This window comes from Bubalus kerabau, chromosome 10, assembly GCF_029407905.1.
Source record: "Bubalus kerabau isolate K-KA32 ecotype Philippines breed swamp buffalo chromosome 10, PCC_UOA_SB_1v2, whole genome shotgun sequence".
In the NCBI taxonomy this organism is placed as follows: domain Eukaryota; kingdom Metazoa; phylum Chordata; class Mammalia; order Artiodactyla; family Bovidae; genus Bubalus; species Bubalus kerabau.
In genome coordinates, this window is record NC_073633.1 from 42248551 (window position 1) to 42275590 (window position 27040).

General features: G+C 46.4%; 1 protein-coding gene across 2 annotated transcripts in view; it reads right to left on the reverse strand.

Moving 5' to 3' along the window:
- Positions 1 to 27040, reverse strand: part of EHD4 (EH domain containing 4) — an 85536-nt gene that overhangs the window by 15553 nt on the left and 42943 nt on the right. For both annotated transcript variants that reach the window (XM_055537469.1, XM_055537470.1), the window contains exon 4: positions 3854 to 4266. In XM_055537469.1, the coding sequence (XP_055393444.1) occupies positions 3854 to 4266 (413 nt within the window). The remainder of the gene's footprint in view (positions 1 to 3853; positions 4267 to 27040) is intronic.

Here is a 27040-nt window from a genome sequence, read left to right on the forward strand (position 1 = left end):
CCTCTTTTGTGCTTTGGTTTTTTTGTTGCCAGGCACGTGGGATCTTACCTCCCCAGCCAGGGATCGAACCTGCACCCCTTCCATTGGAAGGCAGTCTTAACTACTGGATCACCAGGAAAGTCCGTGAACTTTAACTTGGCTATTTTAATGATACTGGATAAAAGTAAATTCTTATTTTCTAAACCTTTGGTGGGGGCTTTCCCCAGACAGATTACTTAAAAAATCATGAAATGAAACTTGATTGGCATCTGAGATTATGAACAGTCTTCAAAGAAAGATGTCTACTGATATCATAAGATATATACTCTTTGAGGCTAACCAAAAAACCCACTCTAAAGATTTCCTGTTCCTTGAAATAAAGGACTGGGGGAAAAAATGTAAATAGAAAAAGTAGGGAAATCATTAAGTTTCAAGAGATCTTTAGTAAGAGTGCCACTTTTCATATTATGGGAAATGTCATATTTATGATACTTGGATTACTACAGAACTCAGCAGGACATTAACAACGCCATTTCTGGCTTTTATTTCTGGATGGGCCACTAATTCTACCTAATTATGGTGGTCTATAAATAGAAACACTCCACCCACCAACTCAGAGCTTCCCTAGTGGCTCAGTGGTAAAGCATCTGCCTGTAAGGCAGGAGATGCAGGTTCAATCCCTGGGAAGATCCCCTGGAGAAGGAAATGGCAACCCACTCCAATATTCTTGCCTTGGAAACCCCATGGACAGAGGAGACTGGCAGGCTACAGTCCATGGGGTCACAAAAGAGTCGGATACAACTTAGCAACTAAACAAAAACATACCAATGCAGATCTGACACCTGCCAGGTGACATCTGGAATCTTATCTTTTGCATACTTTTAAAATCACAGCTTGACAAACTTCTAAACTTTGTAGGGTTTATGTGGATGGAGAATATTATAGAATAGTCAGAATGACAGATTAATGCAGAAAGCTAGGGCATAGTAAAGACCAACAGATGCTGTTCACGCTGCATTTCAGGTGAATGCTTTCCGGACCAGGGAGTCAGGCCCACTGGAGTTTGAATCTATAACTTCAGGCTGGGAAGTCCTGGGTAAGTCAGGTCACCTTTATGAGCTTTATTTCCTTTGTATGAGAAATGAATGTCCAATTCTGCGTACTGTGGGCAGGATCAGATGAAATAACACATGCAATGCAAATCGTGGAGCTTCTAGAACACTACAGACCCTCAGTCAAGGTTGGCCAGCCAAAGGAAACTGGATCAGGAGAAAGAGAGATGAATATATCAAAACCCAAGAGCATTTTTATGAAACAGGAACACTTCAAAGCGTAAAGCTCAGGTGACTCCTTGTCCATTTCAGCAACAAGTTCACAAATGGAACATAAAACTGCAGACGGTGTATGAAGTGCATGGCACTGGTTAGTGGTCAAGGCTATTATGCTGAGTTCAGCTTCTCTGCCTGAGACTGTTTCCTGCCCCCCTGCCAGCCTGGTGCCGCCCCAGGAACACACTGGCACAGCTCAGGCTGGAAACATCCGTACTTCAAACATTTTCCCTTATGAAAAGGAACAAGCCAGATACTATTCTTAGGAAGAAAAAAAAAAAAAAGAAGACAAGCTTTTTTCCTAGAAGTAAGCTCAGCAATTTGACTGCCCCTGCCCCCACCCCCTGCCTCTACACAAGGGCTTTCATTATTCCCGTGTCAGTACACACAGCAGCATTCTGTGCCTCTAAACCCAGGCCACGCCAGCCCCTTCACAGGGCCCAAGGTGCCAGGATGGCAGCGAAATCCCATGCGCTTAGCACCCCCAGTGAGCCTTTTGCCTTTTATTTATTTATATGATCAAACATTGCTGCATCTTGAGTTACCAGGCTCTCAGCGATGCCTGGTAAATAAAAAAAAAAAGTCCATGGGCATTTAAAAATAGTTTAAAAGATCTTGAAATCTGCAAAGGCTATGACATCATTTACCAGCCTTGGTTATACAATCATTTTGGGTATTACATACCCTGAAGGTGAAGTTCAGTTATATCAGCCAGAGAAGAAAAGACCACATACCAGGGGGTCACTCACCGGGCAAAAACAGACTTCCTGCCACTGAGCCAGGGAGGGAAATCATCTCAGGAGAGCTGCAAATTAGTGGTTTTACAAGCCTTGCAGAGCTGGAACAAAAGTGGCTGTTCCGGGAAGGAAGCAGCTTGTACGAGAAGAAAAGATAAAGAGCTGTGACTCAGGAGCACAGGTGACTGCAGATCAGCAGAACCACATGGGTGGAGGGTGTGAAAAAGCCTTAGGGGGAGCCAGAGGACAGAGCAGATCCAGGGATGATGGGCGGGGTCGCAGCCAGGGGGTGTCTGGTTGCAGCCAGGAGGGATGCTGCCCTGGAGCACACGGGCATGCAGGCAGTGAGGAGGGGCTGGACGGCTGGTCACCTGCACGTCGGTCACCCTCAGTGGAGCCCTCCCTGCTCCCCACCCCAGCCAGGTCCCTTCTCAGAGCACAGTGTCTACACCTGGGCACTCACAGCTCACCATTCTGAAGAGGGGAGTTTGGCGCCCCCTCCTTCACCTGACTAGGCTGCCCAGCCCTGGCCTAGGGTGCTGTTGACCTTAGTAGGCAAAGTATTGGTCGACTCTAGAAGGCTGGCCTGTGGGCCCCCAGGCCAGAGCAGAAGCCCCTCGTGGTGCAGCAAGAGGAAGTGGGGAGACGCAGGTTCTGCCATCAGAAGCTGAAGGAAAAATGAGGCCTCCTGACAAGGAATCTGGAGAAGCGGGCCTGGGACTGCTTCTAGCAGAAAGGACAAGACCAAAGCAGAAGGCTAGACTGGAAGCCAGGAGGGCTGAATTTAGTTCTTTGTCACTAAAGACCTCTGGTTCCCAAACTTGATTGATCATCAGAATCACTCGGGGAGCTTTACACACACACACACACAGACACACAGACACACAGACTGACAGACAGACACACATACACACACACACTCTACCCCCAATCAGAGGCTCTGGGGCAGGGCTTGGGAACTTACATTGCTTAAAGCTCCTGGGTGCTTCTGATGATTACTGGGACTAGATAAACTCTGGAGGCACTTATGGTGTTAGGTGTTAGAGGACTATCATTTTATGAAATGTACATATAGTTTTTAAAGAACTTTTTTTTTTTCTATACTTTTTCTTAGAGGAGTCACATGCTCCCCTGTCTTCAGAGGCACAGCAAAATAGACTACGCTGTTAACACGAGGGTGGTCAGATCACTGCCCACCACCTGGAGGCACAGACTCCTGGGGCTGCGAAAAGGCTCAGCCGTGAGGCTGGAGAGTGGGAACCACAGCCCAGAATGGGGATATGGTGTACCCCCTCCCGAAATGGCATAGTTGGTGGGCTGGGCTGAGCCAACCTCCTGTGGCCTCTCTGTGCCCTTGTGTGACACAGGGCTCCATGCCTTAGGCACAGGGTGACAAGTGCTGGGCCCTTGGCACCCCAATGGTCCCACCAACGCCACCTTTCTCTGGTTCGGTGGGTTATCTTCCTGCCATCCTAACACAGCAGCAGCATCCAGGTGGTGAGTGCACGCATTTCCCCAAGTACCAGGTGCTACGTCAAGCACTCTGCAAGCCAGGTCACACAACCCCCCCAAGCACCCTGGGATGTGCTCTTACTAGTTCCATTTTATAGGTTGAATCAGGCTTGGAAAGGAGTCATTTGCCCAAGATCACAGAGGTAGGAGCCAGAATCTAAAGAAGATACTGATTGTCAGGCTTGCTTCATAACCCTTCCATGTCCTGTTCCCTGAGGCTCCTGGAGTAGAACCTCCGCCTGAGGTGCGTGTGGGAAGAGTCCCTGCCCAGGCTGCTGCTGGGGGTCTCCAGCTTACCTTGGCCAGCCGCGCTCGCTTGATGAGGTCATTGAGTTTGCGCACTGCCGCCTTCTGGGGAAGGCTCTGGATGTCTCTGAACAGGTCCTGGGCCTCGGCCTCGAAGAGCCTTCGGTTGTCAGTGTTCTGCAGGGGCTGCGTCCAGAAGGAGCCGATGTAGACGCGTAGCACCTCAGGTGTGTTGATGACCTTGCCCAGGGACCACATGAGAGCCCCATAGACTCGCATCAGCTGTTGTGTGTCCACTTGGTCGGCCTTGTTCAGCACTACACGGATCTTGTCGTCTTGGCCCCGGAAGGCCTTGATGGCCTCTGAGAACTCGTCCGAGATGTCCAGTTTGTGTGCATCGAAGAGCAGGATAATCCTGTCCACCCGCTCAGCGAACCACTGAAGGACCTGGCAGAAGTCATACCCTGTGGGGAGGGAAGGGGCAGGTCAGTGCGGCCGACTGCTACAGGGGGCTCAGAACCACCTGGGTCTCCAGCAGCTGCCAAGGAGAGTGCCCCATCTTCAGGCTGGAGGAAGGGAGGACTCATGATATGAAAATTGTTTCAAACGGGGCCCCCTGGGCTGGATGCATAGTTAACACTGGGGATGCTGGGAGTCCTTGCATGGGCCATGCCAGGGGATACTGTGGTCACTCTGATTGGGCAATGCTTGCTTCCATATTTGTAATTTCTTTTAGCCCCCAGGAGTCTCTTGTTTCACTTAGTACGGTCTTTTGTTTTAATGGCAAAATTGAGTGATGGCCCTGAAAAAATACAGGCCATGGGTCAAAAGCTCTCAATTTCTACCAAAGTCTCACTTTTCTGAAAGTAGCAGAGCTGGAGAAGGAAGAAACCTAGTGGCCACCTAAAGTCTCATGGAGTGTACAGGAAGTACCACAAAAGGGAAATTTCCATCTATCTAAATTTAAGAGTGTTAAGGAGATCAGAGGTTGACCTGGCCAAAACCGTGACCTATATTTATCATTTGGACTATTTATATCTTACGTATGTGGTAAATATTTTTAAAATTGTGTTTCACGGCCATTCCATGAAATGGTCTCTTGCCAATTTCTTTCTAAAAATGACCAGACCCATGACAATTCTGTTTATTTTACCTTGGCTGTGTACCAACACACTCCAAATCACGCACCCAAATCAACACTCCTCTCGGCTTGTGGTCAAGGCTTTTGAGCATTTCTCAGGGAGGCAAGTCCCATGAGAAGCAAACAGAAGGGGCCAGCCTCCCGGGCTTATTTTTATTCTCAAGGCTGATTAGCTCTAGAATCAAGCCTCAAAGCAGTGCAGTCAGAACCCAAAAGGGATATTTCCCGACCCTACTTTTCACGCTCTTGCCTCTTTTTTTAGATCTGGAAAACTTCCAAACACATATAACAGTCTAGAGAATAATGTGATGAACATTGACATGCCCACCTTGTACCTTTAAGAAATTTTCACTTGACCTTCTTTGCTTCAAATACTTAAAAAAAATTGAAGTGTAGTTTATTTAAATAACAAAATACCACATAGCAGCAAGGGTGAACTAGATTTTCACTTGTCAACACAGGCAAATCTCACACACACAAAAAATCAGTTTCAAAAGGACATGTATAGTATGATAACATTCACTTACAATGTTAAACGGAGAAGGCAATGGCACCCCACTCCCGTACTTTTGCCTGGAAAATCCCATGGACGGAGGAACCTGGTAGACTGCAGTCCATGGGGTTGCTAGGAGTCAGACACGACTGTATAACTTTCAAGTAGACAACCTGAGCGACTTCACTTTCACTTTTCACTTTCATGCATTGGAGAAGGAAATGGCAAGCCACTCCAGTGTTCTTGCCTGGAGAATCCTAGGGACGGGGGAGCCTGGTGGGCTGCCATCTCTGGGGTCACACAGAGTCGGACACGACTGAAGCGACGCAGCAGCAGCACAATGTTAAAAAACAAAGTAACCTTTGGACATGTACTACAGCTCGAATACAAACATGTTACATGGGTTTGTGGATGCTGGTTGATTCTGGGGATGGAGGAAGCAAGGCCTCTAAAGTAGATGAAGGCCTAAAGGAGAATGAGCTATTAGACAGAAATAAAGGGGGTCCATGGACTAAAGTTTCCATGAATTGAAGAACAGGTGTAAGAGGAGTAACTGGGCAAGCAAACTGGATTCAGATACATTTAAATAGGGACTTCCCTGGTAGTCCAGTGGTTGGGAATCTGCCTTCTAATGCAAGGGAGGGGGTTCGATCCCTGGTCGGGGAACTAAGATCCTACATGCCACAGGGCAATTAAGCCCAGGGGCCACAACTAGAGAGCCTCACGAGCTGCGACTACGGAGCCCATGCGCCACAGCTAGAGAAAGCCTATGTGCCACAATGAAGACCCAGCACAGCCAAAACTTGAAAAATAAAAAGATACATTTAAATAAAGAGAACATTCACGAAAGTGCTGAAGCCCCCCGTGACCCCTCCCCAAGCCCTGTCCTCAACCTCCTCCCCAGAGGAAACCACAGCCCTGGATGCAGGGCTTTATGTCACCGCGCATGTGCGTATGCTGCCAGCTCAGGCCTTTCACTTCTCTTTTCTGTCTCACTGAGGGACTCCCTGATTCCCTGGGGGGAAAGGAGACCAAAGGCAGTTTCCAGAATGTGGGCTAGAGTTTTTCATTGCTGTCAGCAGCCAGTTTAGATGAGAGGAAAAGCGAAGACCTATGGAACAGGTCACAGCTTAGGATATGAAGATTCTGAGTTAACATTTCACTTGGTTCTGTCCCTGTGAGGCCAGAGCAAACCTCCTCCTAAGGTAATGTGGGTTCTGTCATTTGAGACTGACCTGTGCACCAGAAAGCCAGATCCTGGGTAGGAGATGCTCAGCGGATGAAAGACAGCGCTATTTCCTGGGGGCTGCGATGACGTTTTGAGCCACCCACTGAAAGCCCTGTGTGTGAATTTACTTTTCCAATAGGGAGGATGGACTTGTCTCTCTGACCCAATGCCTCTCTCATTTGGTAACTGAAGGTTCATAAACAGATTGAAGAAAAGGCTGTGTCCAGCATGCACGCTGGGGAGGACACCAGTTGTCCTTTGCTGAATGCTCTTCCTGTTGGATGGGGGTTAGCATGGGTTCCTTGGGGACCATAGACGCTGAAGGTGTGGTGGATAGTCTCTTGTGCCACTCGTTAGCAGGCTGGGGTACAGATAGGTGATTTAGAATCAGACAATCATCTCCTGGGCTTCCCAGGTGGTGCTAGTGATAAAGAACCTGCCTGCCAATGCAGGAGATGCAAGAGACGTGGGCTCAATTCCTGGGTCGAGAAGATCCCCTGGAGGAGAGCACGGCAACCCACTCAGTATTCTTGCCTGGAGAATCCCCATGTCCATGGGGTCACAAAGAGTTGGACACGAGTGAGGTGACTTAGCATGCATGCAATCCTCTTCTACCAGAGGATGGGTGTTGAATCTTAAGGGAATGATGCAAAGACACAGGGAAAATAAGAATTTATTTATAGCAGAGATGGCTGAATTTAGATGGTGATAGGACTTTCCTGGTGGCTCAGACGGTAAAGCATCTGTCTACAATGCAGGAGACCCGGGTTCAAGCCCCAGGTTGGGAAGATCCCCTGGAGAAGGAAATGGCAATCCACTCCAGTACTACTTGCCTGTAAGATCCCATGGACAGAGGAGCCTGGTAGGCTACAGTCTATGGGGTTGCAAAGAGTCGGACACGACTGAGCGACTTCACTTCAGTGGCTTCCTAACCTAGTTTTGAGCCCAGTTCTCCAGTCTTCCTATCCATTCTGTGAACAGCCTGATTTTCTGAAAACTCCTTTTCTGCTCAAGTTAGTCAGCTTGTTTGGTTTGCTATCAAGGACCATGACTGGTAAATAATCTATCCCCACATTTGAATATTTCCTAACTATGGATGCTTTTACAACCAGTGCCGAAAGAAACTTGCCACACCAATAGCTGTCATCTCCTCTGTATGTGAGCACCGTGTAAATTCAGCCATGCAGACTTGTCTCTCTTCCTCCATGGGCCACCTGGGTTGACTGGTTGACCTCTACAGTAACATGTGTGTTTCAACTTTAATTTGGGTTCCTAAAAGTTATTTTAAAAAACACTTCGTTCCAATGCTTCAGTGAAATAAAAAGTTACTGGGAACAGAGCTGCCAGATCTAAGTGTGCTAAAGTTTAGCCAGTCCTCACCTCTGGAGGAAGAGCTGCATGTCTGTATTCTTTTGTTTTAAAGTCATGATGAAAGCTTAGTAAGGATTAAGCAGTATGGGTAGGTAGAAGTGCTTTGTTTGTCATTAAGAGGTGTAAAAGAATGGCTTGTCACGTTAGGCAACACAATCAAAGGTGAAAAAAAAATCACTAAGTGTCTCAGAAGAAAGCAAAGAATTGTCAAAGCTGGGAGAAGTTGGTCTGCTCAATTTTTTCCTCACATGCAGTTGCTGTTATTGTTATTTTACCATTTTTAAGTGTACAGTTCAGTGGCATTAAGTGCATTCATATTATTGTGAACCATCACAACCATCCATCTCCAGAACTCTTTTCACCTTCCCAAACCGCAACTGTGCCCACTAAACAATAACTGTTGATCCCTTCCTCCGTCTTCTGGGCTCCCAGAGCCCTTTGCTTGTTCTCCTATCAAATGACTTTACACAGTGGATTATAACCCGATGGATGTACAGGGTTCTCTCATTAGATAGTAAATTCTTTAACCATAGGGACCATATCTTCCTCACAGTGGCACAAGTCAGTGATTATCAAAAGTTTGGGCTTTGGATTCAGGCTGCCTGGGATTCTAATCCTACCTCTGCCACTTACTAATTTTGTGACCTGGGGCATGCTGCTTTATCTCTCTGTGTCTCATTTTCTCATCTGTAAAATGGGGCTAATACTGGTGTTCATATACTTCACGGGGCTGTGGAGTATATGGGTGAAGCATTTAGAATCATCTTGGCAGCTAAGTTCTCTAAAATGTTATGACCTGGTTATTTGAAAAATCCTTGCATCCAATTTCCAGTGCCTGGTGGGGGCAAAATAAAGATTTGCTGAAAGATGCCTGGCTGGGGTGAAGTACAGCCTGCAGCCATGGAGAAAATCAAATTTCCCTAATTAAACTGGGTAAAGATGACAATGCAGTGATGCTCGAGCCATGTGAATCAGTGCTCAGAAGATAGCTGATAGAATATACTGACTGAGCAGAGACTGCTCGTATTTTATGAATACAGCCAGTGGCCTTTCCTCCCTTGCTTGTGAAACAGGGAGTTCTACCAGTTGGTCCTAAAGACCCCGCGTGCCAATTCACTTCTGTCAATCCAACTCTTTGCAACCCTGTGGTCTGGAGTGGGTTGCCGTCCATTCCTCCAGGGGATCTTCCCAACCCAGGGGCTGAACCTGTGTCCTCTTATGTCTCCTCCGCTGGCAGGTGGGTTTTTACCACTAGTGCTACATGAGAAGCCCCTCAAAGACCCCGGGTTACTTCTAAAACGAGGCAATGATTCCGACCGCAGGATCCTCCTTGGCTTAGCAAAGTCTGTGCACACCTTTGCTGGCCAGGACAGCTCAGGACAAACCTTGGTGCTCAGCAGGGGAGAGCAATGAACTCCCTAGAGGTTCTGTCACAGAGGGCCGTCGGGGCGGGTCACCCCTAGAGTGAGCCATGCTATACTAAGTAGGTCTGTGACGGCGTTACCCCTTAAAACAACGTTGAATACCAGTGGCCCTCAGACTGAACGTGCCCTCAGCTGCTGTTTTGTTTGGCCTACAGAGTGTCCTTATGTTCTGAGCTCATGGCCTTTGGTCTGGACAGCACTGTCCACCTGGTGCCCACTTCTGAGTGGAAACACTACAGCTCAGACTCTGCCTTAGAGACCCAACTCTGCCCTCCAGCCCTCCTGGGCTCCTGAGGGGCACTCCTAGCTGCCATTCCCCCCACCTCAAAGAACTGCATGGCGTTACTTCACAGGTGCCTCCCACCTGGACTGGGAATGTCTGAGGGCGGGGGCCTCCCTATCCTGCTTCTCCAGCCCAGAAGCGTGCTTGCCAACACAGCCCTCAGGAGTGCTTCCTGATGGACTCAATGTATTCTGTGGGAAAACGTTCAACATTCCCTTTTTATTTTTTGGCCATGCCGCATGGCTTGCAGGATCTAACTTCCCTGACCAGGGATCAAGCCTAGGCCCTGTGCAGTCAAAGTGCAGAATCCTAACCATTGGATTGCCAGGGAATTCCCCTAAACTTCCCTGCCTTAAACAATTTCTTGAACATGTCTCTTTGGAAATCAAAAGTACACTAAACATCCTGGAATTTAATAAGACAATTCAAACACAAAAAAATTTTAAATGGATTAATTAATAATTATCAAGTTCCCAGGATGTGCTTGGAATTGCTGCTGATGGACATGCTGCCGTAAAATTGAGGCTGCTAGCTTTACCCAGAATAGCCCCAAACTGGAAATAATCCACATGTCCTTTGGTGGGTGAATGGCTAAACTGCATTGCGTCTATCAGTGGAATACTACTCAGCAATAAATGGGTGGGGCTACTGACGCATGCAACACACGGGTGAATCTCAGAAACACGCCAAGTGGGAGAAGCCAGGCATTAAAGAACACATAACTGTACAATTCCATTTACACTAAATTCTGGAACAGACAAAGCTAAGCTCCAGTGACAGAGAGCAGATGAGGGGTTGCCTGGGACTGAAGATGAGACTGGGACTGACCACAAAGTGCCAAAATCAAAGAAGGAACTTCTCAGGGTGATGTACAGTTTCTGTTTCTAGAAGATGGTGGTGGTTACACAAGAAACACGAGTACAGGAGTAAATCTGCAAATTCATCAAAACTCAGAAAGCTGTACAGTTAGAGTGAGGGCATTGTAATGTACTGTACTCCAATAAAACTGACTTAAAAAGTAAAAATAAATATGAAAGAAAAAGAAAGGATGGACAGAAGGCTGCAAAGAAGAAAGAAAAGCAGAAGGGAAAAAAAGGAAAAAAATCCAAGGTTGCTGAACTTGTTTGAAGATATACATCTGCACACACTGCTGAGTGGACCAGGAAGTTGAAAGCTGTTCAAGGGAACTATGTCACGAATCTGGCCATGTATGGAGTTGGATTTAGCAACAGTTCCAACAGTCTTAACCACAAAAGTTAATGTAAAATTTGGCTTGTCCACTGAAACTTTGAGAGTCGTGAATTTCACAGTGTCTTGCCTCATGGCCAAGGTGCTTAAAGTCTTTCATCGTGACAGACCAGCGACGAGAGTGCTCTGCGTTTATGAGAATCAGTTCCAGCTGCACAGAGTGCAGTAAGGCCCAGGGCACACAGATCTGAGCGTGTGAGTGCACACCCACAGGTGAGCATGCCTGTGGGTGTAGGGTATATACATGCACATGTATGTGTGTGTGTGGAGAGCATAAAATTCAATATAATAATAGAACTGTCCCCACAGTACTCAATATATTTTAAATATGTTATCAGTCAGTTATATATAGGAGCTTCCCAGGTGGTGCAGTTAGTAAAGAATCGCCTGCCAATGAAGGAGATGCAAGAGACGCAGGTTTGATCCCTGGGTCAGGAAGATCTCCTGGAGGACGAAATGGCAACCCACTCCAGTATTCTTGCCTGGAAAATTCCATGCACAGAGGAGCCTGGAGGGCTATAGGCTATGGGGACTATAGAGTTCCAAGAGTTGGACATGACTGAGCACGTCCACAGATGTAGAAACCGAGGTTTAATGATTTAAGACGCCTGCCCAAGGTTACACAGCTGGCAGGTAGTGGAACCTGAACTAAAACCAGGCCCCTAGAGGAGAGGTGCTGATGACAGACATTTCAATTCTGTAAGATGTTCCAGTGGAACTTGTAATAGTCTGGAACAAAACAGAGGAGTAATCAGTTCAACTGTTAAAAAGTACAGCTTCTCTTTTTGTGAAAGGACCCCACAGCTATATGGCTTTTGGAACTGGGAAACAGACTTTGTCCTGTGGAAGATCCCAGCTTGGCATTCCTGGTTCCACATTCTGGGAACGAGGAGGAGGCAGGAAGGAAGGGGCCCTTTCCACCCAATCAGGGGGCTTCCGTCACAGCCCTGTGGAGACCATGGTCTCCGTCCTTGCTGACAAGCCTTACCAGGAAATGGCATATGAGGTCAGGACAGTGGCCCCAGGCTCAGGTAAACACAGGGCAGGCACCCCAAGGAAGCAAATTTGACTGACTATTTTTAATAGCACAACAGAAAAAAATGCTTCTGTTACTTCCCAAAGCCAAGTTTCCTATTATGTGAGTTTTAATCAAGACGTGTGTCAATGAAAGAATGCAAGATAATGGTTCTCTCTGCCCTTGCTGCTAGTGCCATTCTTGAGGTGGACAAGGCCCCCTGACCAGCCAGCCAAGCCCAGGACTCTGCCCAGAACTTCCCTTCTGCCTGGAGTGCCTTCCCTCTCTCCCATTTCCAACCACCCATGCCCCCAGGAGGCCTCCCCCACCCAAGCAGAGCAGCACGTTCCTGCCTCGAGAGAGGGTCTGTTCTCTGCCACAGCCCGTGCTCTAGATGACACTGTCATCATCATGTCTGGAGTCCAAAAGCGCACTGCAGCACACCTGACACTCCCTAAATCCGTTCCCCTGTGATCTGTTCTCCAGCACCAGTGATTTTTCTTGTGGAGCACTTACTCTCTATAATGATATATTTATTTGGTGACTGTGACAGAAACGCCAAAGGGAAACTGCACCCCTCATCTGTTCACCACTGTACACCCAGGATCCACCACTGAACAGAGTAGGTGCTCAGGAAACCTAAATCTAGTTTGTGCTAAGTCGCTTCAGTTGGGTCTCACTCTTTGGGACCCCATGGACCGTGGCCCACCGGGGTCCTCTGCCCATGGGGTTCTCCAGACAAAATACTGGAGTGGGTCGCCATGCCCTTCTCCAGGGGATCCGTTTATTTCCCCCAAAATTGAAAACAAAACTACCGTATGATCCTGCAATCCTACTCCTGGGTATCTATCCAAAAGAATTTAAAACTGGGATCTTAAAGAGATGTTAGCACTCTCACGTTTACTGCCGTATAATCCACGTAGCTGAGATGTGGAGACGGCCTAAAAGCCCACTGGCAGATGAATGAATAGAGCAAATGCGGTGTATATATACACTGGAATAATGTGTGACAAGGGTGAGCCCTGAGAACACTATACCAAGTGAAATAAACCAGTCACAGAAGGACAAATACTGCATTATTTCACTTACATGAGGTGTCTAAAACAGACTTGGAATCATAGCGTGGACTGGTGACTGCCAGGGGCTGGGGTGAGGGGAAACTGCTAAGCAAAGGGCATAAAGCTTCAGTTATTACCTAGCGAAAGTGAACGTTGCTCAGTCGTGTCTGACTCTATGCAACCCCATGGACTATATACAGTCCATGGAATTCTCCAGGCCGGAATACTGTAGCCTTTCCCTTCTCCAGAGGATCTTCCCAACCTAGAGATCGAACCCAGGTCTCCTGCATTGCAGGCGGATTCTTTACCAGCTGAACCACAAGGAAAGATGAGTACATTCTAGAGAACTGCTGTACAACCCTGTCTGTAGTTAACAATACTGTACACCTAAAAATTTAAGAGGGTAGATCACATGGTAAGTGTTCTTACCACAATAAAATGAAATAAATTTGGTTTAATGAAGTGAATTGCTTTAAATAAGAAGCATAACAATTTTTAGCAAGTCCAAGGGCTTAGTTGCTTAAATAGTGCTGTGAGTGTCTTAAAAAAGGGCTGTTACTAATTATAGGGAGTACAAATCATCTCAAAATAAACATCAGTTGTCTAAGGGGTCACTCAAATATTAAATATATATTTTCAAAAATAGTCACTTCAGTTAACAATAACAGCTACTTCAATTAAACATGTGCAAGGAGTCCTTGTATTGTTTCCAGGACGAGTTTACTTCGCAACTGGAAAAGGCTGTTTCTGAAAATGTTACTGGGGTTGGATGCAGAGTGACTGCTATAAACAAAGAATTGCAACAAATAATTACTGAGCTCTCTCAACATTCCTGCACTGTCAGGAGAGCTTCGCATGAATATCATCCCCAGTAATCCTCACAGCAACCCCGTGAAGCATGTACTATTATTATCCCCCTTTCACAGGGGCTTCTCTGGTAGCTCACATGGTAAAGAATCTGCCTACAATGCAGGAGACCTTGGTTTGACTTTTGGGTTGGGAAGATCCCCGGAGTAGGGAATGGCAACCCACTGCAGTATTCTTACCTGAAAAATCCCATGGACAGAGGAGCCTGGCAGGCTATGGTCCATGGGGTCACAAAGACTAGGACACGACTGAGCAACAACACGGTCACATTTACAGGCGAGGATATAGAGAGTCAGAGAGGTTAAACAACTTACCCCAGGTCATATAGCTGTTTCCCAGGGGTGCCAGAATTCAAACCCAGGGATGCTGATCCCGAAGCCTGCAATTTTACCACTGCACTGTGCATACATCAGGATGGTGGGATTACAGGTGATTTTTTTTTTTTTTTTTGGTGGGGTGATTTTTATTTTCTTCTTTTTGGTCTTCTAAAAAGTAGTTTTTAAGGGTTTTGTGATGAAAATATATTATTTTTGTAATAAGAAAAAAATAAACATGGACAAAATCACTGGTCCATATATGACTGGGCTAGCAATATCATTTAGGAGGGCGTTCCCTTCCTTCTGTACTAGTGTTTACAAAACTAAGGTCTGGATTTCTAGCACTTTCTAGCTTATCACCATCTCAGGAAACACAGGGAGTGAAGTGATGCCTTTGTAAATACACAACTCGCTGTGAGCAGAGGCTGCCCCGCTTCACTTGGGTGAAGCAGCGGAACACACCGGGGTGGGGTGAGTAGAGACGCTGCTGCTGCTGCCCTCCCCGCCTCGCTTCTCTTCTCTAGTGGGCTTCCCCCTCCTCCCAGCTGACCAGACACACAGTGAGGCTGGGTGGGGTGGGGGTGGTCCAGGCTCCTGCTGGGTATTGGGGGAGCTGATATTAAACCCCTCCCTGGATCTAACAAGACTCTCCGAGCAGACGAACGCTGCAGCATCTCCATGCGTGCTTGTGCTGTGCTATCATGTCCAGCTCTCTGCAGCCCCATGGACTGCAGCCCACCAGGCTCCTCTGTCCATGGGATTCTCCAGGCAAGAATACTGGAATGGGTGGCCATTTCCTGCTCCAGGGAAACTTCCCAACCCCAGGATTGAACCCGAGGCCCCTGTGTCTTCTGCGTTGGCGGCAGGTTCTTTACCACTGAGCCATCTGTGGATCCCCTACCTCTGCATATAGCAGTCACCTTTTTGAGGAGGTTCAATGTGTATCCCCCTCAGTTTTCAGATGTTAATGGTCACCTCTTGGAGAATGTAACTGGCTACAAGAACAGCCCCACAGTTATAGAGGTCTCCACCGCCCTGTGCCTGGTCTGGCCACTAAACATACCACTATTTAAATTAAACCAAGGACCGAGCATGTTCTGGGATGGGCTTGGTGTTGTTTATCCCCCAGCTCCTCTCCCCACTCCTCTCCCTTTGGGATTTAGTCCAATACCTTGTGAATTTATTTTTTGTGCCTGTTTCCTCCTAAAATAAACAAGCTAGCCCCACAGCCTGTCTCTCCTTCCTATGGGGGATGTTGTAAAGATAACGATGAGGCAGACAGTGCTGTGTGACCCCAAAGACCCCAGACATCATGGAATCACAGCACATGGGCGGACAGGAAACAGAGAAATGCTCCGCTTGAACAGTTAGCACAGCGAACGAGGCTTCTCCTGGTCACGTGGCCAAGTCAAAGGGAAAACTGGGTTTCATATTTCACTTTCCATTCCAGGTGAAAAATTAGGTTAAGAAGCAGATCTGAGCCCTAGGAAAAGACAGCAGTAGTACATGCCGTTGGAGGCTCTTTGCTAGAGAGAGATCTTGGTGAAACTCTATTAGGAAAAATCTATACGTCTTGGAGCTTGGTTCAGCTGCTTCAGTGCCTGCTCTCAGTTTCTACATCTATCAGATGGCTCAGATGATCAATATGGATTCCTTCACATCGTAAAGATATATATGATGGTTCTGAACATTAAGCTTTTCTGAAACTAAAAGTCAGATTCTCAGGAAAATCAATTTAGTGCCTGTATAGAAGGTAGCATCAAGTTCTAGTATCAGCATAAGAATGTAAACCATCTGGATGGTTACAGGAATATTCAGGGACTAACTCTAGGGGATAAGATGAACAAGTAACATGTTTCATGTTATTATATTCATTTCACTGGACTCATGTGCTGTGGCATTTTGGGGCTGATTTGAAGGTCCTTGCATGTTTCCATAGGGGCAGTTAGTTGCCCTTCAAGAGTAATTTCCTTGTCATTTAATTCCAAACACTTCTATGCTGAAATAAATTAACAAAAGAAAAGTCACAGAATTTGAGACTTTCAAGGATACTGAAGAAGTCATCAGATTCAACCTTCTAATACTATAATTAATAGAATTCAGGAATTGAGTGTCACGCACACAGAAGTCGTCCCTTCCTCGCTCTCAAGTGGGCTTTGTGTACCTCAGGTGAGAAGGTCTCGTACAATATGTCTATAAATCAGGCAGAGGCAGTCTGTACTTGTACTGGGTTTTCTTGAGGCAAAATGCCAACGGTATACAGACTCCACCCAAGGATGATGAGGCCAAATACTTACAAGACTTCCACCTTGACAATGCATCTTGTCATTTTGTGGTTCAGAAGGACAAAGAAACAATGTTTCTTCACGTCATAATTTTCCACAGAGAAAAGTTAAACCCAGAGGGTGACAACTTTGGATCAACAAATGACTTGCAAAGTGACCTCTGCCCTCAACCCCTGCCCTGCCCTGTTCCTTTTAAACATTCCCAGCGTTAAGTGAGTGTTCTGTGAACATCTGGACAACAGCCAGTCATGAAGATCAGCTCCAGCAACTAAGCTATCAGATAACCCACTGTGAAAGCCAAACCATTATTTGGAGATAGTTATTTCTGGATTTACGTCACAGATAGAAAGACAGATCAAGCCAGTGGGGCCCATGTGAATCCACATTAGTAGCAGTTAGTGGCTCAGTCGTGTCTGACTCTTTGTGACCCCATGGACTGTCGCCCACCAGGCTCCTCTCTCCACGGAATTCTCCAGGCAAGAATACTGGAGTGGGTTGCCTCTTCCTTATCCAAGGGATTTTCCCAGCCCAGGGATCTACCCTGGGTCTCCTACACCACAGGCAGATTCTTTACCATCTGAGCCACCAGGAAGATACACTTATTTTATTAAATCAGAGTTTGTGTATTTAATAGTTACCAACAGTATTTCAAAATGGTCAAATATTTCCAGAAAGGAACTTCTTTGAGAAGATTGGTAAATATGAAATATGCCATCCACCTAGCAGACAATGCAAAGATAAAGCGAAGATGAAAACAAAAATTGGTATTGCCCTAAACTGGGGAGGATGTGTGGAAGCAGGCACTTTTGTTATTGCTGGCCAGAATGTAAACAGGCACACCTTCTAGAGAGGCATTTGGGCATCAGTTAACACAATAAAAAGACCACAGTTCCTGTTAATTCAGCAATGCCACTGCTAGGAGTGTATCTACAGTTCCATGATTGCACAGATTATATATACTTGCACTGTATATGCAAAGCTGTCTGTATTCTGTGGCACTGTGTGTAACAGTGAAAGACTAGAAACAGCCTCAATGCCATCAATCCAAAGGACACCAGCTATTAATTCTGGCACAGCTCTATGATGGAATATGAAGGACATAGCTCTAAGGCTCCAACATGGATGTGCTCCAAGATTCACCAAGTGGAAAACTCTTAGTGTGGAGCAGTGAGCAGAGGACCCTCCCACTCAGAGGAAGAGGCTGCAGCTCCTCTTTCTAGGAGAGGACCTGGGGACGTGGCTGTGATAGGTGTTCTTCACCGTTTAACTTCCTGTAACTTGACTTTTTCATCCCGACATGTACACACATCCACACAGAATGGTGGTGCTTCTGAAGAGCGCTTCAGAAAGGCGACGTGGGATCAACAGGCTGACTTGTGCTTTCAACCATGATTTGGATTCAAACAGGATGGTTTTGAGAAAGAGACAAAAAAGAACCCAGGTGAACTGGCAGTTTCCACAGGAAACTGTATCATGGCCCATGTGGGAAATATCCCCAGATACCAGAAACGGGATTATGGCAAAAAGAATTGAAAGAGTGACAAGAGCTGGGGCCCTCACCACAAGAGGACACCCTCTCTGGTCACTCTCTGCAGTAGGTTCCCCAACATCATGTGCGGCTGCATTCTCCTTGTACTCCTTCCACAGCTCTCCTGTCAAGTCCAAATATTTCCTTTACCCTTCCTCTCCTTTTTCAGGTCCCTAGAAGCGCAAGGTACTTGTCTGCCTAAGTCCCAAGACTCAGCCACCACCCAGCTGACCAGGGATCCTGGTGGGTCTTTTGGGGACCACTCCAGCTCCATGAAATGAACAAGACCACCAGTTCTTCAACACCACTCTATGTCAAATGGCTTGTACCTGTTATGTCACTTTATCTTCAAACAACTGGAGTGGGGGGTTTCCTCACGTTATACAGGTATAAACTGAGGCTCAGATGGCCCCACAGTGAGGTGGGGTGCTGGGATGTGAGCCCAAGTCAGTCTCATCCAGAGCCCACAGCAGTGGAAAACAAGGACTCCCTGAAAGCACCACTATTTTCAGGGCGTTTCCACTACACGCTTCAGAGCTAATGCTTATGGAGCACTTGGGTATTTGCACGATTATTCAGTTCTAACCCTGTGAGGGAAAGCACTTCTCCCATTTTATAGAGCAGGAAACTAAGTCTCACAAAGACAGAATAACTTGCCCAGGTCACCCAGCTGGTCAGTGCCAGAGCCAGGGAAATGGAAAGTCCCTGGCCAGTGTTTACTGCTTTTCCGCTTAGAATCCTGCATTTACAATCTACCTCTCTTACTCTCCAGCCCCCACAGGGACACAGTGACAGGGGAGAGACCTTTTGCACACATAACATTAGGGATGAAGTCTGTATAACAAGAATGTCCCCATTAGAGCAGCGATGTTACTGAATATTTGAAAATACAAATGAGAGTCTTTAGAGCCTCTTGATGAAGATGAAAGAGGAGAGTGAAAAAGCTGACTTAAAACTCAACATTCAAAAAACCAAGATCATGGCATCTGGCCCCATCGCTTCATGGCAAATGGGAAAAAATGGGAACAGTGAGAGACTTTATTTTCTTGGGCTCCAAAATCACTGCAGACAGTGACTGCAGCCATGAAATTAAAAGATGCTTGCTCCTCGGAAGAAAACCTATGACAAACCTAGCCAGCATATTAAAAAGCAGAGACATCACTTTGCTGACAAAGGTCCATAGAGTCAAAACTATGGTTTTTCCAGTAGTCATGTACAGATGTTGAGAGTTGGACCATAAAGAAGGCTGAGTGCTGAAGAATTGATGCTTTTGAACTGTTGGAGAAGACTCTTGAAAGTCCCTTGGATAGCAAGGAGATCAAACCAGTCAGTCCTAGAGGAAATCAATCCTGAACATTCACTGGGAGGACTGATGCTAAAGCTGCAGCTCCAATACTTCGGCCACCTGATGTGAAGAGCTGACTCACTGGAAAAGATCCTGATGCTGGGAAAGACTGAGGGCAGGAGGAGATGGGGGTGACAGAGGATGAAATGGTTGGATGGCATCATTGATTCAACGGACATGAGTTTGAGCGAACTCTGGGAGACAGTGAGGGACAGGGAAGCCTGGTGTGCTGCAGTCTGTGGGGTAGCAAAGAGTCAGACATGACTGAGTGACTGAACAACAACAACAAATTTTTCTCTGGAGGTTCCTAAAAATCTTAACTTCCATAGAAGTCTAGAATAATTTGGGGGTGCTCCTACGTGGAGTAAAGGAATAGGCAGAGGACAGCAGCGTTAGGCCAAGAGTCCCTATCAGATGCTCATGAGCCCAGAGTCACCCAGTTACCTGGTGATCATTGTGAAGTGAAGCTACCTCTGCTCCCTGTCTAAGTCCTCACCTGGGAGGATGCTGGTTGGTCAGAGCCTTGCCCAGTGGTGTGCCATCTCTCAGCCACCTAGAGGCCACCCCACACCATTTACATCCTCTGCCGTGTCCTTTCACACTGGTGACAGATGTGCAACAGAGCTTAAGTCCATTTTGGTAGGTTTTCCAAGCTTGTGACTATTCACTTGGTTTGGGGTTGGCAAAGCGCATACGAGGGGCTTCCCGGGTGGCTCAGTGGTACAGAATCTGCCTTCAAGGCAGTAGACTCATGGATTTGATCCTTGGGTCGGGAGGATCCCCTGGAGAAGGAAATGGCAACCCATTCCAGTATTCTTGCCTGGGAAATCCCATGGACAGAGGAGCCTGGCGGGCTACAGTCAAAGGGGTTGCAGTCGGACACGACTTATCGATCAGCAAAGCATATAGGAGGGGGCAGGCTCAGTGATACCCCAGATTCCTCAAAATGGGGACCTCCTATACCAGAAGGCCTGGACATGCAGGGTTTTAGGGTCCCACCCCAGATGCCCCCAATTGTAGTTGAGGCTGGAAAGAGTCTTTTAACAAGTTCCCTGGAGCCTGAGAATCACAGCTCTAGGCTTCAGTGCATCATTTACAGGGCAGAAGGGGAGCAGAGGGGAGAGGGCACCTGAGAACGGGTATGACAGAAGAAACGAAAGGGCCAGCCTGGCATCGAGAGGAGAAAACCAACCAAACAAAGCCACAGAAACCGAGTGGCAGAGCCAGGCTGGACGACGAGAACTGCTGGCTATTCACAGATTCTTCTGGGCACTCAAGAGAAGGCTGAAAAAGATAATCCTTCTGTTCTTCTCAAAATAAAATCTACATGCTTCCCTAAGGCCAGCAGCTTCTACCAGCAGGCCCTCCCAACCGCACTGCTTATCGCCTCCAGGCCACTCCTAGCCTCCAGCCTTCCCCGACCTGCCGGCTCCAACCTGTCGGCTCCGTTTGGCCTTTGCCTGCAATGCCCTTCTCCCAACTCTTTGCTGGGCTAGTCCCTCCATTCTGTAGGTCTGAACCAAAATGCTCCCTCCTCAGAGAGACCTCCCCTCACTACCCATCTAAAAAGTAGGACCACCTCCGCTGTGGGATTCTGCAATTGTTTCCTTCACATCTTCATGTCACCTCCATTTGTTCCGCATTTTATCTGCCATCCATCTACACCAACCCCCCTCTACCCTCTCTATGCTTCAGGACGCAGCAGCAGGTTCTATCTTGGTGCTGATAAGACTAAGTCACCTGACACATGGTACGTGGGGACACGGTGGACCAAGAGGACCTAGCAGAGCATGGTGCAGGGTGGACGTTCCACATAAGGAAGCCTCTTGCCCTCCCCACTGTCCCTGGGATGAGAATGCAGGGCAGTGTGTACTGTGTTTCCTAAAGGCCACGATCAAAAACCACTAAAGGAAAAAACCCAGGAGATCTGCTGTGTGCAGGGGACAGTGCCAAGTATATGGAAACGTACCCAATGTGGTACCCTCCCCCAGTGCTGTCTTCTGTGTGTGTGAGACAGACAGACAGACAGACAGACTGGCAGGGGTTGTTTCCCGGTTTATGTCAAAGCCCTCTATTGTTAACAGCCCATCCGAGAGTTGACTGGGCTTGGCTGGGTGGGTCTCGACTGGGGTTTGTCATGAGGTGAAAGTCAGAAGGCAGCTGGGGCTGAAGATCAGAAGGCTCAGCTGGGCTGGTCGTTCACGACGGCTTTGCTCCCATCTCAGCTGGGCCAGTCGGAGGCAGTCTGAGACTCTTGGCTGCCCCATGTGACAAGCTTGGGCTTCCCACAGTGTGGTGGTCTCAAGGCAGTTGGATTTCTTAGATAGTGGTTGGCTTCTCCAGAACACACATGCCAAGAGCTCTAGGTGGAAACTTCAAGGCTTCTTATAACTTGGGAGGTCATAAAGCATCATTTCCACTGAATTCTACTGATCACAAAGTGAGCCAGAGGCCATTCCAGATTCAAGGGCATGAATACCGGAAGGCATGGGTGGGAAGGCATTGGTTGGCAGCGGTGGGGGCAAAAGGCATCTTTTGAGACCAGTTACCACATTTGCTGTAAAACTGTGGTCTTAACGTCTGTGTGCCTCAGTCTTCTCTCCTATGGAAGGGGATAACAGTTCCCATCTCACAGAACTTTTGCGAGGAGCAAATGAGTTAAAAAAATATGGAAAACACTTAACAATGCACCATGTGCCAGCTATTATCACTACTCACAAGAGTAAGGAGCAAATCTTTTCTCTAATTAATCTCTGTGTCCCAAGGTCTATGGAATATTTTATGATCATGGGTTGCTCTCTGTGTGAAGAGAAGTACCCAATCTCCACTAAAAAAAAAAAAAAAGTTGTTTTTCATTTAAACATCTAGGTAGGTTTAAAGTTTGGATAAAAGTAGCCCTTTCTCATGATCAAGTATGCATTTAAAATATCGACAAAAAGTAAAAATATCTTGCCGGGCTTAGTGAATGCCATTGTGAGTCACGGTGATGACGTGCTCACTTTAGGGGCAGAGGCAGCCACACGCGTAGTGTGGAATTTCCTGTGGCACTGGCGGAAACGGAGCCCCAAATGTGTTTGTCAGCAAACTTCCCCAAAACAAAAAGAAACCAGGATTTCCTGCTGGAGGCCCAAGAAGCAAGTGATGTCCAGGACCTCACAACCCAACCTCAGACTGGCCTCAGCTCTGGCCAGAAAACAGGATCTGCCAACAAATTAGCGGTCAGCCCCAGGCCCTGGGGATGCACACTTTTCTATTGTTGCCAAATTCCAACAAAGCTCAGAGACAAGTCATTGAGCTCAAGCTCTAAATATGAAAATGGCTTCATGATCTGAGCCTGTGGGCATACGTTCTACTCTACAGAATTCTCTTCCATGTCATCCTCTACCGCATATCCCTCAGTGTTCCCATTCAGCCTCCAGGATAAACCCAGCCAGCAGACACGCACACTCCACCATATGCACAACTCAAATTACTTTAAAGGCCCTGAGCTCAGACATCTTCCCATTCTTACAACCTCTTCCTGCTGTCTGGAAGGGAATAACAATAGTAAGGGCAGACAGGTTATCTGTCTGTTGACTGTGCACCAGACAGGTACTGTGGTAAGAGTGCCACATCACCTCACTTTATCCTCACCCCATCCTGAAAGGCCCTGCTGGTTGGTGAACTCACCTGGAGCCCATATGATCAAGAAAAGCTACTTCATAAGGTCAGACATACGGATCAATGAAATAGAATTGAGAGTCCAGAAATAAACCTCCACATTTACACCCAACAGATTTTCAATAAGGATGCCAAGACAATTCAGTGGGGGAGAGTATTGTCTTTTCAACAAATGGTGCCAGGACAACTAGATATGTACATGCAAGAAAATCAAGCTTGACCCCAACCTCACACCATATACAAAAGTTAACTTAAAATGGAACAGTCACTTATTGTAAGTGCTAAAATTATAAACCTCTTAGAAAAATACAGGAGTAAGTTTTCATGAGTTTGGGTTAGGGCAAAAGCACAAGCAGCAAAAATTTAAATAGGTAAATTAGACTTCATTAAAATTACACACTTGAATTTCTCAGACTATACCATAAAGAAAGTGAAAAGCCAATCCAGAAAATGAGACAAAATGTTTGCAAATCATATGTTTGACTAGTACACAGGCCATACAGTAGTGTTAATCACTCAGCGGTGTCCAACTCTGTGACCCCATGGACTGTAGCCCGCCAGGCTCCTCTGTTCATGGAATTCTCCAGGCAAGAATACTGGAGTGGGTTTCCATCCCCTTCTCCAGGGCATCGTTCTTACCCAGGGATCGAACCTGGGTCTCCCACATTGCAGGCAGATTCTTTACCACTGTGCCACCTAAAACTCAGCAATTAAAAGACAAATAATCCAGTTAAAAAATGGGCAATGGCTCTGTACATACATTTCTCCAGAGAAGATACAGAAGTGGCTAACAAAGTACATGAAAAGATGCTCAACATCCTTAGCCACTAGAGAAATGCAAATTGAAACATAGTGAAATACCACTTCATACCTACAAGGAGGGCTCTAAGCAAAATGATAGTGTTGATAAGGATGTGGAGCAATTGGAACCTTCATACCCTACTGGTGGACACAGAAAATGATTCAGTCACTTTGGAAAATAATCGGGCAGTTTTTCAAAACATTAACAACTGAGTTACCATATGATTAGGCGATTCTGCTTCTAGGTTTATACCCAAGAGAATGGGGGTGCTCGGGGCTAGTGCACTGGAATGACCCAAAGGGATGGGATGGGGAGGGAGGTGGGAGGGAGGTTCAGGATGGGGAACACGTGTACACCCGTGGCGGATTCATGTCAACGTATGGCAAAACCACTAGAATATTGTAAAGTAATTAGCCTCCAACTAAAATAAATAAATTTATATTTAAAAAAAGATATAAGAACATGAAAAAAAAGAATGTATGTTTTCACAAACACTCATACATGAATGATCATAGCAGCATTATTCAAAATAGCCCCAAATGTGGGGAAAAAACCCAAATGCCCATCAACTCCCGAATGATAAAATGTGGTACAGCCATACAGTGGAACTCTGTTTAACCATAAAAAGGAATGAGGCACTGTACAACACAGATGGACCTTGAAAACATTATGCTATGTGAACAAAGCCAGACACAAGGGCCATATGTTGTATGATTCCATTTATATGAAACGTTCAGAGGATGCAAATCTGGAGACAGAAAGTAGACTAGTGGTTGCCAGGGTCTGCGGAGAGAAAAATGGACAATGACTGCTAACAAAGTCAAGGTTTCTTTTGGGGATGATGAAAATGTCCTACAATTCACTGTGGTGATAGTTGTACAACTCAGTAAATACACCACACACACGGACACATAAAACCCACTGAATTGTTTAGAGAGAGAGAGAGAGAATGCAAAACTTTTTTAAAATGGGGAAGAAGAGCCTTTTTCCTTCACAGCTTCGCTGACAGCTACTTTCCATTCTTGATCACAATTCCTGTAATGCACAGGGTTAGAGCAGCTTGTACACGGTCCATTTATTGCAGCCAAGTGTGAGTACACGGACTGGAGCCTGTGTCTCATTCATTTTGAATCTTGGCATCCAGGACAGTGCTTGGCACTCAGCAGGAATCAATATAAATGTGTGTTGAATGAATAGTCTGTGTGTACTGTGTGTGTGTGTGTGTGTGCGCGCGCGCGTGCTCAGTTGGTCAGTTGTGTCTGATTCTTTGCGATTGTAGCCCACCAGGCTCCTCTGTCCACGGGATTTCCCAGGCAAGAATACTGGAGTGGGTTGCCATTTCCTTCTCCGGGGGATCGTCCCTGACCCAGGAATAGAACCCATGTCTCTTGCGTCTCCTGCACTGGCAGGCAGATTCTTCACCACTGCACCATCTGATCTCTAGCATGCCCCTTATATTATTCATTCATTTTTATACCATCACTTCTAAAATAAAGGAGTGCCAAAAAGATCACACATACAGTATCTGTTCATTATTTAAAAATTCTTTTTCCACTAAATATTTTTTTAAACCAGATGATCAATTAATGTTGTCCCTTTTCCACTTTCAGAGAGATATGATTTCAAATTTTAAAAGCTAATTATCAATAAAATGATTGAGATACATGGGGAAAAGGTAGAAACAGTCAAAAATAGTATATTCAGTCCCTGAATAAACTCTGCATTTCAAATAACTTGACAAAAATTACCCCTACTCTGAGACAAAAGACTTTATAAGAGGCAAGAAACCAATATCAACCAAGACAAAAGGCTGATTAAATGCAGCCTTTGAAAACTCTTCGGCCTTCAACAACAATATATTGAGATGACGAAAGTAATAATAACAGCTAGCGTTTATTAAGGAGAAGGCAACGGCACCCCACTCCAGTACTCTTGCCTGGAAAATCCCATGGATGGAGGAGCCTGGTAGGCTGCAGTCCATGGGGTCGTGAAGAGTCGGACACAACTGAGTGACTTCCCTTTCACTTCCATGCATTGGAGAAGGCAATGACAACCCACTCTGGTGTTCTTGCCTGGAGAATCCCAGAGATGGGAGCCTGGTGGGCTGCCGTCTATGGGGTCGCAGAGTCAGACACGACTGAAGTGACTTAGCAGCAGCAGCATTTATTAAGCATTTACTATGTACTAGGCTGGGTATTATTTTCTGCTTTCTAGGTTTTAAATCAGTTACACCAGCATAGCACAATAGTAGGTACTATTATTACCCTCATTTCCCAGAGAGACTCACAACTTTCCCATGGCTGCATGGCTGAGCTAAACTGGAACCCAGGAAGTCTCCTGCCCATGCACTTTCTGCTAAAGGACACAGGGCAGCCTACAAGGACTTCAATCCCTTGAGTGGACCTAGGAAAGCAATTTGATTCTGGGTTTACAGACTGAGTAATGTAGGTTATAAACAAAACTTCAGGAAAAAACATGAATATGCAGGAATTGAAATACATGTTTGAATATCTGATGCTTGAAAGTCTAGTTTTTTCCTGTTTTATATCTCCTTTATACAACAGGTAGAAAATATCTGAATGGACAACATGGTCAGCCAAAACCTGCAAAACCTTGACCTGCCCCACTGTGCAAGGCTGGCACCTGCTGAACTTTCAGCCATTGGGCCTCCCAACCTTCTGAGACTGTAGCCCTCCCACCTCATCGCATCCCACTGAGCTCAATACCTTATCTGTTTCCTTCCGGGCACTCACCACTATTTATAATGACTTTGTTTACCTGTTCTTCTTGTCTTACTCTCCCATCAGAATGTAAATTCCATAAGAGCAGTGACCATGACCATCTTCGGTAGGGTTTTTGTTTGCCAGTAGTTTGTTGAACGAATAATAACTGTCTATGTAGGTGACACCTTTCTTTTAGAACAATTCAGGAACATCAGTGACCGGCTGGATGACCACACGAGGCTGAAGCAACTCCAGGCCAGGGCTGGTACCTGGTACCTTGTTCTTCTTTATGCTCCCAGCTCCCAGCTCAGTACCAGGCACAGAGGAGCTCATTGCATCTTGACTGAACTTGTTCATTAATGAGACACTGTCAGTGTAGAGGGTGGTCTCTGTTTGGAGTACCTCAAGGCTCCACCTTGAGTCCTAACCACTCAACTTCTGCATCCAAGG